This window comes from Monodelphis domestica, chromosome 5 (genome assembly GCF_027887165.1).
Source record: "Monodelphis domestica isolate mMonDom1 chromosome 5, mMonDom1.pri, whole genome shotgun sequence".
NCBI lineage: Eukaryota > Metazoa > Chordata > Mammalia > Didelphimorphia > Didelphidae > Monodelphis > Monodelphis domestica.
The window spans coordinates 70,918,709-70,930,757 of NC_077231.1; the positions used below are offsets into that span (position 1 = coordinate 70,918,709).

Sequence of the window (12,049 nt, forward strand, 5' to 3'; positions counted from 1 at the left end):
GGACCCAAGAACTATATGACTGTACTATTCTAAAATCCAAAGGGATCCTTCAGAGCAGCTGTTTTCAAGATGTGGTACAAAAACCTTTAGGTGTCCCTGAGACGTTTTGAGAAGGTCCTTGTGGTCAAATCTACTTTCATGATAATTTTTTTCTTTTAGTCTTGCTTAGCTTTTCATGCTCCCACTTGGGATTTTTTTCACCATTTCCTTCTCCAGCTCATTTTACATATGAGGAAACTGAGGCAAACAGAATGAAATTACTTACTCAGGATCACACAGTAAATATCTGACTCTGGATTTGAAATCATATCCTTCTGACTTCCAGGCCCTGTGCCCTATCTACTCTGCCACCTTGCTGCCCTTTTATCAAGATACTAAAAAATTATTTACCTTTTAAAATGATCCCACCCTTTCTAATTATATATCAGTATGAGGCCACATTTTTTTTCATATATTTCAACCAAAATGATGTCTCACAACAGATTGAATGCAGAAGCAGCTATGAAAATCCAACTGTCTTCCAATAAGGCACATATTAAATAGACTTGCAAAAATATGTAGAACAATGTGACTCTTCTCACTAATTCTTCTTGTTTTGGAAAATGCAGTCATTTTTCCTAGAAATGTGTTATTTATGTTAACCTGTGATGGTGCGTTGCTATTTTAAATGAGGACTTCAAATGCATCAGTTTCAGTTGCTAAAGTGGTAAATTTCTATAGATATATCCCACTCAAACAAAAGCTCTAAAACTGCTGCTGCTTTAGCATTGGGAAACTCAGGCATGTGACTTGCCCAAGGTAACCTACAACATCTTGTCCAGTTTGGTCTTCTTTGCTTTGGGGAGGGAGGAGAAAAAACACAGATCTGAGAATCAGGAATTGAGTTCCAGATCTGTGTTCTTTCTCTTCCTTGCCTAAAGCAAAGAGGACCAAAGTGGACAAGATGGGAAGATGAGAGACATTTATCCTGTGACCTAAACTGGGATGATCTTACTCTATGGGAGATACGGATACACAAATCCTGGTCATTCCCTAAGAAGACATTCAAATGATGGTCTCATTTCCATTAACCTATCATTTTGCAGTCATAGAGTAAGGCCACTAAGAGAGAGCACAGCATTAAAAACTAGCTGATGACAGAGTCCCCATGTTGTCATTTAGTCATTTCAGTCACATCCAACTCTTCATAACCCAATTTGGATTTTCTTGGCAAAGATACCGAAATGGTTTGCCGTTTTCTTCTCCAGTTCATTTAACAGATGAGAAAACTAAAGCCAAGAGGGTTAAATTACTTGCCTAAGGGTCATACTCCTAGGAAGTGTCTGAGGCTGCATTTGAACTAAGGTCGTCTTCCTGACTCCAGGTGCAGCACTCAATCTGTTGGGACCTAACTGCAAAGAGCATTGGCTTGGGAGTCAAGGACCTGGTTTGAAATCTCACCTCTTGTTTGGGTACTTAGAGCCTCTATCATATTAGGCAAAGCACTTCACTCCCCTGAGCCTCATTTACCCAGCTGTAAAAGGGAGAGGCTGGACTCAGTGCTTTCTGGGGTCCCCTCTTGCTTTTGAGCTAAGATCCCAACAATTGCATTAATGATCTTGGGTTCATTTGATCATCCACTCCTTTCCCATTAAATAAAGCAGCCCTGTCTCCATCCCCCTCAATATCGCCATACAGACAATTAAAATAAAAGTCCTCTGTAGGACTTAGCATTCTCTAACCACATCACTGAGTTGCCTTCTCCATTCAGGAGGCACCATTTCCTCTGGGATACCTGGGTTATGTAAGGATTTATTTTCATCTTCTCCCTAAACAATATTTTTGGGTCATGACAGTGGAATGTACAACAGTTCTTACTAAGAATAGCACTGTGCATCGAGGCGGAAAGGACTTTAAAGGGTATTTAGTCTAATGACCTCATTTTACAGATTAAGAAACTGAGGTCCGGGATGAATGCCTTCCCCCCAAAGTCAAAAAAGTAATAAGCAACAGGGTCAAGATTTAATTTGAGCCTTGGGTTTCTAGAACCCATTCTCTTTTTGCCACCCAGTATCACTCTTGGAATCTTCTTTTCCTAATGGAAATATTAAACATAATCAAATTCAAGCAGTAATGAATTAGAATACTGACTACAAAACAAGAAGATCTAGGTTCAAATCCTGCCTCTGGTAGAGGAGCAGGTTACAAAATGCACTGACCTTCAAATGACAAAGTCTTGTTTGGAGTCCTGGTCCTGACCCTTAAATGTCAAGAGACAATGAGATTATTTACGCCAACCCTCTCATTACAATTAAGGAAATCTGAGACCCAGAGAAATCTGGTGACTTGTCCAAGGTCTCATAGAAAGTAAGTGGCAAAGTCTGGGTTCCAACCTCAATATTCTTTCTATTCCACAATGTTGATGTCTCTCTCAGTTCACCAGAAAATGATTAACTGTCTAATAAGTCCAACAAACTATGCCAGGTTTGGAGATATGCCCAGAGAGTTATAAAACTGGGTATACACTTAGACCCAGCAGTATTACTTGGGTCTGTTTCCCAGAATGGTAAGGAGAAAAGGAAAAGGGATCCATATGTTCCAAAATATTTCTAGCAGCTCTCTTTGTGGTGGCCAAGAACTAGAAGTTGAAGGGATGTCCATCATTTGGGGGGAATGGCTGAACAAGATGTGGCATATGATTGTGATGGAATATTACTGCACCGTAAGAAATGATGAAGGTTTTTAAAAAACAGAAGAACCACAAGAACATTATATATAACTACAAAACTAATGTTTGAAGAATAATTTGGGAATATATACCTCTAAACAAAGAACTAATACATAGAAACACTAAACATTATATATTATTTTATTTTATATAGATTATGTATAATATGCATGTATTTTATATATATAATTTTTTTTTAGTCAAGTGATGCCTTCTCTAGTGCAGGGAGGAGAGAGAGGAAAAGAGACACCTGGAAATTCTAATGGAACCAACAAACAAATTAATAAAAAACTAATTTTAAAAAGAAACTCTGCTAGGCACTGAGGATATGAATTTAGTGTCATGTCTATCTCTGATAAGCATTCAGTGGAAAGAACAATGGATTTGGAATCAGAAGGTATGACCTGAAATCACTGTTCTACTAATAAATATCTATGTGAATTTAAGCAAGCTATTTCATATCTCTGAACTCCATGGTATATATTCATTTGTATAATGGGGATGTCCTTAGCTATAATCTTATGCCTGATTATGTACTCTGTACACAGCATCATCCTAAGGACTAAGATACAAAAGAAATTGATACATGGACATACATACAAATACATAAAATCACAACACTTTGTTCTTCAGTCATTTCAGACACTTTGTTCCTCTGCATGGGGTTTTCTTAACAAAAATAACAGAGTAGTTTGCCATTGTTGTCTGTGGCTCATTTTATAGATAAGGAAACTGAGGCAAACAGGTAAAGTGACTTGCCCAAGGTCACACAGCTAGTAAGTGTCTGAGGCTGGATTTGAAATTGGGAAGATGAGTCTTCCTGACTCCAGACTCAGTGCTCTATCTGCTGTTCTACCTAGAAGCCAATAATACAACAATAATCCACATTTCCAGAGTATGTTCAGCTTTGTAAAGCATCTTGTTCACAAAATCCCTGAGAGAAAGTTGTTTAATCCAGTTATACAAGCATTACTATAGATAAGGCACTGTGTTAGGTGCTGGTGTTCCAAAGGTAATAGGAAAATGGCACCTGTCCTCAGAGAGCTTACTGGAAGGAAAGAACATATATGTATACTGACAAGTGTAAATACAAGAAGATTCACAGAGGGAGGGGTCTATAACAATTGATGAGGAGAAGAAGGGAAGGTCAGAAAAGGCTTTAACAGAAGGTGACCCCAGAGACTGAAGTAGATTTGAAATTCTCAAAGGCCAAAGTAAAGAGTAAGTGCATTCAAGGCATGGGAGTCCATTCAAAGGCTTGGAAACCCTATAGGAGACGATTTAACATGCCAGTCTCCCAAAGGCTCAAAGTGGGGATCGTGCAAAAGGAAATTTCCCCTCCCCTCTTTTCACTAACATGTACCTAGAGTGACTTTCTGGGCATGAACCTGGAAGCGAGGACTGTGTCAGGGAAATTCTTGGATTAATTTAGTCATGAGGGTAGAACAGCAGCCAGAAAAATGGAGCAATGAAGTCAAGAATATCAGGAGACCAGGATGGCAGGATGATCTTCTCTGGACTGCCCCACCCCCAGGCAGCACAGACAAAATGGAAAGCCATGATTGGTTCCTGAGAGGTGAGGGCAGAGAAAGGATTTTGTAAGAAAAAGGCAAGGAGGAAGTGGTCTCTTGGCTTAGTGTTGATGATGCGGGTTGGACTTGCTGGTGAGTGTATCTAGGAGGCCATTATGTTGGCCTCAGGATAATCAGCCACAGCATCAGTAAGGAAAGTACTCTATATCTCTCTACTATTTTGCCTCTTCTTCCTCCTGCTGCTTTTGATTTAACAAAATTATTACTCTACAAAGACTTGGAAATGAAATGCTGAGTACAGGAAAGAGCTCATCCAGTTTGGCCGAATTGTGGTGTGAACAAAGGAAAAATAGAAAATTAATCTGGAAAGGTTAAGACAAATATTATTCTCCTTTTTAGAAGAGACATGGAACAGTTTAAGCCACTTGCCAAGTGTCAGATAGCTAGTGGAGAGAACTAGGATTTAACTCCAGATCTGTTATCCACAAGTCCAGGGGTGGTTTGGTTTTTGTCTTAAGATCCATCTCATCTAAGCTGGAAACACGGGGGCTTTTCAAAAGCTCAGATCCATTACTGATAGGCACAAGAGCTTTGATCTGCTCTGTTTTCGACCTAGGTCCCTCCACAGACCAGCTGGTTCCCTTTCCCTCCTCTCCCATGGTTTCACCATATTGGAGCTTCATTTTTGTGAGTCTTAGTAAGTCAGTCAACAAGCATGAATGGCATGCATGGTATCCACCAGTCTCAGCCTCCTCCAAGCAGCTGGGACTACAGCCATGCCCAGCATTTTCCATGACCCCCACCCTGTAACCTATTTGAAGACTTCATCTATTAAACAAGTAGGTAGCTAAGCAAGGCATGATATGACCCCGGCAGGCCAAGAGCACCATATAGATTTTGCGTGGGTTGGCTCTGGGCTTTCTGGTAGAACTGGAGCTGAAGAGTAGAGGTAAAAGAGCTGATCTCCAATTTGCAGCTCTCCAATTTCTAGTTCCATGAAGCTATGGCAGGATTTAGATAAGAAGATATTCCAGGTGAAGACAGTACCACTTTAGAATTGGGATCAAGAGCAGCAAATCTGGACAACAGTGAAGACGCTACCCTGGAGGGGAGGACTTGGGATGGCCAAGAGTAGGGAATGAGGGCAAAGAGTTAGGGTGGGATCAGATCATAGAGAGCACTGAATGTCAGGCTGAATTTGGATCTTAAGCCTCTACATTATGGGGAACCATTAGATGTTCCCAAACGGTATAATTACAGGATTGAAACTGTTGTTTTAAGAAAATTTGAGGTAAAGGGGTCTACAGATTTCAGGAACCCAGAATTGAAGTGCTAGACTGCACAGATTTAGAGCCCAGAGGTCATCTAATCCCGCCTCCCTATTTTATCACTGGGGAAAAAAATAACTCCCCAAATGGGGAAGTGACTTGATGTATTCCTAAGTGAGGGTGTGACCATGGGAACAGAGGGTCACTTGCTTTATAAATAAAAGCAGGCTATCTTTTATAGGGTCATTTCTTTAAAACCCTTACTTTCTGTCTTGGAATCAATACTCTGTATTGGTTCTAAGGAAGAAGAGTGATAAGGGCTAGGCAATGGGGGTCAAGTGACTTGCCCAGGGTCACACAGCTAGGAAATGTCTGCATTTAGATTTGACCCCAGGACCTTCCACATCTCCAAATATGGTTCTCTGTCCACTGAGCCACATAGCTGCTCCCCTGGGGACATTTTTGATCCAACTTTATTTCACTTCTGTTCTCCCAAACTCCCTAGTTTGGTTCTTTAAACTGATAAGAAAGCCTTAATTGCTCAAAGAAAGGCAAGTCAACTTCTGAAAGTTCTGAGGCTTTGAAATGATCTGACAACTGGCCGAAGAAATCCAGATGTGTGATTTGAATCACCAGCACCGTGACCAAGCAATCATTTCTCAAATGCCCGCTGATCAGAGTCACTTTTTCTCCCTTCTATTTTCACAGGAGATTGACTACAAAAAAGAAAAAAGAAACTGCTGGGAAGCTAAAGGAAGGCATTAGCTGTCTGGCAGTATTATGGTTCATAATCATTTAAGTAGGACTGGTAATTATAGTTAGGCTTAAACACAGATGTTTCATATTAACAAGATGCTCACACCCTGCTATTTGGAAGCAGAGGGGGAATTTGACAGATCATTCCAAAGCAGCACTTCTGAGATTGTCCTCCCAGGAACTTGACTGCAGAGGGAATGGAAGCTAGCGAGAGATTTCAGTAGCTCGGGATTGAAGTGCTAGATTGTGGGTCATAGATTTAAAGCTTAGAGGTCATCTAATTCCCTTTCCCCCCATTTTACCAATGGCAACAAAATGAAGCCCCAAATGGGGAAGAATTTGATTTGGCATATTCCTGTGTGAAGGGGATAATTCAAAGCAGCATTGTTTTCTGAGGCTCTCCTCCCCAGAACTGGGTTGCTAGAACTCAGCCTTTTCCTTAAAAAAACTGTTTGAGCCCCTCAATTTATGTACAAGTAAACTGAAGTTAAGGGGGAAAGGGAAGTGACTACCTCAAGGTCATAAAACTGCTGACTATCCAAGTTGAGATTCGAACTCATCTCCTGACTTCTAGATCAGAAGTGTTTCCAATATACCAACTGGCTCCTTAGAGAACTGCAACTCTGAGTGGCTTTTTGACAGGATGGGTCTAGAAAACCACACCAGCATGGCAAATGCTAAGATTTGGAAACAAAGGGAAGAATCCATCTATGTTTTATTCCAGAGAAAAACCATATGAAATAGTTTATTCTCTGCCATAATGTTGGTGAACCACTAATTACCACTCAGGTGGTTGGTTTACCCTGTCCACCAACACATTCAATGATATCGTTTTTAGACAAAATATACAGTGAAGGAGCATGTGCCACGTTAAGCATACAGCCAACCTCGGGGATCTAGGATCCTCAGATCTTGGACACATGAGAGCATAATCTCACTGAAGTATTTACCAAGTAGCAAATGAGACAAGTAAAGAAAGAAGAAGGGAGGAAAGAAGGGAGGGGAGGAAATGCAGAAAGGAAAAAAGGAAGGAAGGAGTGGAAAAGGAGGGAAGGGAGAGGGGAAGAGAGGGAGAGAAGGAGGGAAGGAGGGAAGGGGAAAAAAAGGGGGAAGGGGGAAGGGAGGAAGGGAGTAAGGGAGGAAGGGAGTAAAGGAGGAAGAGAGGAAGGGAGTAAAGGAGAAAGGGAGGAAGGGAGTAAAGGAGGAAGAGAGGAAGGGAGTAAAGGAGAAAGGGAGGAAGGGAGTAAAGGAGGAAGGGAGGAAGGGAGTAAGGGAGGGAGGGAGGAAGGAAGGGAGGGAGGGAGGAAGGAAGGGAGGGAGGGAGAAAGGGAGGAAGGGAGGAAGGGAGGAAGGAAGGGAGGGAGGAAGGGAGGAAGGGAGGAAGGGAGGGAGGAAGGGAGGAAGGGAGGAAGGGAGGAAGGGAGGAAGGGAGGAAGGGAGGGGGGGAGGGAGGAAGGGAGGGAGGAAGGGAGGAAGGGAGGGAGGGAGGAAGGGAGGGAGGAAGGGAGGGAGGGAGGGAAGGAGGGAGGGAGGAAGGGAGGAAGGGAGGGAGGGAGGAAGGGAGGAAGGGAGGGAGGGAGGGAGGAAAGGAGGGAAGGAGGGAAGGAGGGAAGGAGGGAAGGAGGGAAGGAGGGAAGGAGGAAGGGACAGAGGGTCACACACAGTTTGGGAGCAGCAGCCCTAGTGAAGCTAATCCAAGGGCTAACTGCAGGTAGGGAACTTTTCAAATACATTTTTAAGCAAAATGATTCAGGACCAATTCTACCCCAATCAAGGAATGGCCAATTGGCGATTAAGAACTACATAACTAATGCATCAGGACTGTGTCACTGATCATGGGTAATCATGTAACTGGGATGAAAAGGGGAAACTTCTGAGATATACATCACAGCAATAATTCCAAGGCTCTGAGGCCAGATGATGCATCTGAAAAATTCAGAGTAGAAGAGGAGCCCAGACCTCTATGGCCTCGGCCAGCAGGGTCTTCTGAACCGTCCAGAGTTCACTCCCCAAATGTCTATTATGGAAAATAAACGGGCTTTTTCGCTGAGAGGTTGAAATTCTCTGGAAATGTCAGTCTGGACAGTTTTAATGAAGTCATCTGAAGGTAACGTTCAAGTCAGGAGCACGGTGTATTCACTCAACTAGCATTTATTAAAATTAAATATGTGTTGAACACCACACTAGGTGACCATAGGTTGGGGATAGGAATAAACGGGGGGGGGGGGATTCTGTATCACCCAAAGAATGAGCTAGAAAAGATTTCCATTAAATTCTTGTTGCATGAAGCAATGCATTCACTTGTAAGCGAAGCCAAAGAGTGAAATGACCAGTCGGTGAACAGAAGTGGCTCGAGGGTTTGTGTTTACTGGGATGGGGTAGGAAGAGGAGGAGGGGATCAATATCTTTGTTTCAGTAATAAAATAGGGAGCTAAAGAAACTGGAAAACAGCTATCTGTGTCCGAGAATGCCTGAAAAAATGAAAACACATGCACTAATGCTAATAACATTTTAAAGCCTTTTTTTCCCTCCAAACCACATGAGGAACCAAGTTTTGTAGGAATTTTGCACTTCAAAGATGTGTAAAAGTTTTCTAAAATCTAGATTTGCTTAAGAAGAGAATATGAAAGATGGTCAGTGACTCAGTCACACAACCTCTTGGGCCATATTGTCTATGAAATTTTCTTGGGGAAGATACTTGAGTGGTTTGCCGTTTCCTTCTCCAGTGGACTAAGGCAAACACAGGTTAAGTGACTTGCCCAAGATCATACAGCTAATAAGCGTCTAAGGTCATATTTGAACTCAGGGCTTATTGATTTTGGTTCCAGCCTGAGACACCTAGCTCAGTTTACTCTGTAACAGGACAATTACTCTGTCCTATTCACCTCAAAAGTAATACTTTGATTCTATTATAGGTGGTAAATACAGGGTAGAGCTAAGGATCAGATTCCATTGAGGGGCTTCATAAGGGGAGCTAAGATAGGGTACTTGTCCTGGAATCAGGAAGACTTGAGTTCAATTATACTCTTACCAGCTCTGTGATCCTACACAAGTCACTTAAATTCAGTTTGCCTCAGTTTAACTGTAAAATGGGAAATATAATCATATCTACCTCTCAGGGATTGGTTGTTGTGAGGATCAGATATGTTCATATTTGTAAAAAGAGCTTAATGTCAGTCACCATGTTTATTCCCTTCTACCATTCTAGGTCAAAGCCTTCTTGGGCAATTCAAAATTGCTTGAAGCACTGAGTGTTTATGTGACATGCCCAGGGTCACACAGCCAAAACCAAGGCTTGGACTATCTTCCTGGCTCTGAGAAAGGCTCTCTATTCACTGTAGTACTTTGTGTAGACACTGGTTAATAAAAGAAGCTTAGGAAAATGCACTAGCAAGAAATAATAACTGTAGGGGCAACTAGGTAGTACAATGGACAGAGCACCTCATGTGGAGTCAGGAAGACGTGGGTTCAAATCTGACCTCAGACACTTCCTAGCTATGTGACCCTAATTTTCTGTCTTGGAAATGATACTAAGACAGAAGGGAAAAAGGAAATACTAACAATGATTGCAATGACACCTTCCATGAAACCCTAACAATTAGCCAAACTCTTGGTGGCAGAGACATTTACAAAGGAACTGACTAACCCCATGGTTTCTGGTGGCTGCCGTTAGGGTCCCATGTAGTGAATACCTACCAACAGTTCCATATCGGGGACATACTTAAGAGGTATCATATAGTCATTCGGAAGATTTGCCACCTGCAGACAAAGACAAAAACAGAAAGTCCATGAGAAAAGCGGTACTCTCCATTTAATCCTCTCAACCTGAAGGATGCCCAAAGGAGCCTGTCCTTGAAGAAATCTCACTGCCCATGGCGGGTATTTGCTTCAGAATGGGGTACAATATTCAATCAACCAACCAGCCAGCATTTCAGTCCCTGCATTCAAATCTGTTCTGCATACTTCCCCTGGACTGGGAACAATGGCCATATTTTGTATGATAATTGCTTCAAATGTTGACTAAACGTGCCCACTTCAAGCGATTCATTATTTGCACTAAGTGCCAGGCACTAGGAATACCCAGGCAAAAAGGAAAGAAGTCCTGCTCTTAAGTTTACCAGGGGAGATGCTATACATGCACATACAATGTTTAAGACAATTTAGAGCCACTGAGGTAGGTACAAGGTGAGGGTGAGAGGATAGAAATTTCATATAGAAAATAGTAAATGATCTGAGTTGAGTTTTTTTTTAATACCCTTACTGTCCATCTTAGATTCAATACTATGCATTGGTTCCAAGGCAGAAGGGCATTAAGGGCTAGGCAATGGGGGTGAAGTGACTTGCCCAGGGTCACACAGCTAAGAAGTTGCCTGAGGTCAGATTTGAAATATGGGCTGGATCTCAATCTGCTGAGCCATCTAGCTGCTCCCAATGAACTGAGTTTTGAAGGAAACTGAGGGAAAGGGTCCTTTTTTTTTTTAAACAAAGGCGAAAAGTATATAATTTGATCACTGAAATAATTCAAGTTTCTGTCAATAGAAATTAAATATTAAGTTACAGAATGGTGGGAAAGAAATGAATTTAAGTGCCTTCACTCTATCACTCTGGATGGCTGAAAAACTAAAGTTGTGGTAAAATGATGAGTGGACCTTCATCAGCTTCTCATTTTTTATGCTCAGTTTCTCCAGAGGAACATTCAAGTAAAGCTATCTTAATGTGTTTTTTCCCCCTGTTATCTTTTCAGACAAGACCTGTGATTTTACTGGAATAGGAGGTCACTCTACTAATGTCATTTATATATAGTTTCAAAAAATTGTTTAGAACATGGTGGCTAGGTGACTTGTCCAAGATCAGGAAGAAGATTTGAACTCGGATCTTCCTGACTCAATTTACAAAGGTTTAAATAATATAAAAGAGAAATCTGACAAAAAAATCCTACTGGCTTTCAGTGTTGAGTGTATTGATAAGATGACTTTCCCAGTTTCAGCAGTTATACTTTGTACAGTGGACTATATTTCCTCTTTGTCTGGCACATAGTAGGTGATTAATAAATGCTTGATCCATTGCCCCAGTTGTTTTGACCTGGTTTGGACATCATCATGCATTTTTATTATTAGTCAAACTGATAATTATCTCCCCAGACCTCAACTTGCTAGGTTAAAGGGATCCATACCCCTACTTCATATCCCAAATGCATGATATTATAGAAAATTCCCAGCTGTCACATGAATAAAAATGAATTCTTCTCCTTCCTAATTTCTGGGATTCCTTAAGTCTAAGCAAGAAAAAATTCCTGCATGGAAAGAATTGATATAATGAAGAAAGAACTAGAAACACAATGAAAATGACCAAGGTGTACAAAGTGCTTTGTAAATATTATCTCATTTGATCTCTCATCAAGGAAATTGAAGCAAGCAGAAGTGACTTGCACCAAGACTGCCCAACCAGTAAGTGTGTGAGACAGAATTTGAACTCAGATCATCCTGACTCCGAGTCCAGTATTCCATCCATTCTGACATCCAGGTGCCATATTAATATGTATAATGACTACAATAATGTAAAGTCAAATAAGGGGGGGTCAGCTAAGAGATGGAAGGTTCTGGGTTCAAACTTGACTTCAGACACTTCCTCCAGAGGAAAATTAAAGCAAAGTTTTTAAAATTTTTTTCTTTTATTTTCTTATCTTTTGTGACTCAAGGCAAATCACTTAACTCCAATTCAGAAGCACTTACTGCTTTTCTGCCTTAGAACCAATATATAGCATTGATTCTCAGAAGGTACAGGTT

General features: G+C 41.3%; 1 protein-coding gene across 4 annotated transcripts in view; it reads right to left on the reverse strand.

Moving 5' to 3' along the window:
- KITLG (KIT ligand) overlaps positions 1-12,049 on the reverse strand; it is a 129,379-nt gene that overhangs the window by 36,894 nt on the left and 80,436 nt on the right. For all 4 annotated transcript variants that reach the window (XM_007503137.3, XM_016425694.2, XM_056798618.1 and 1 more), the window contains exon 3: positions 9,960-10,022. In XM_007503137.3, coding sequence (XP_007503199.1) covers positions 9,960-10,022 — 63 coding nt within the window. The remainder of the gene's footprint in view (positions 1-9,959; positions 10,023-12,049) is intronic.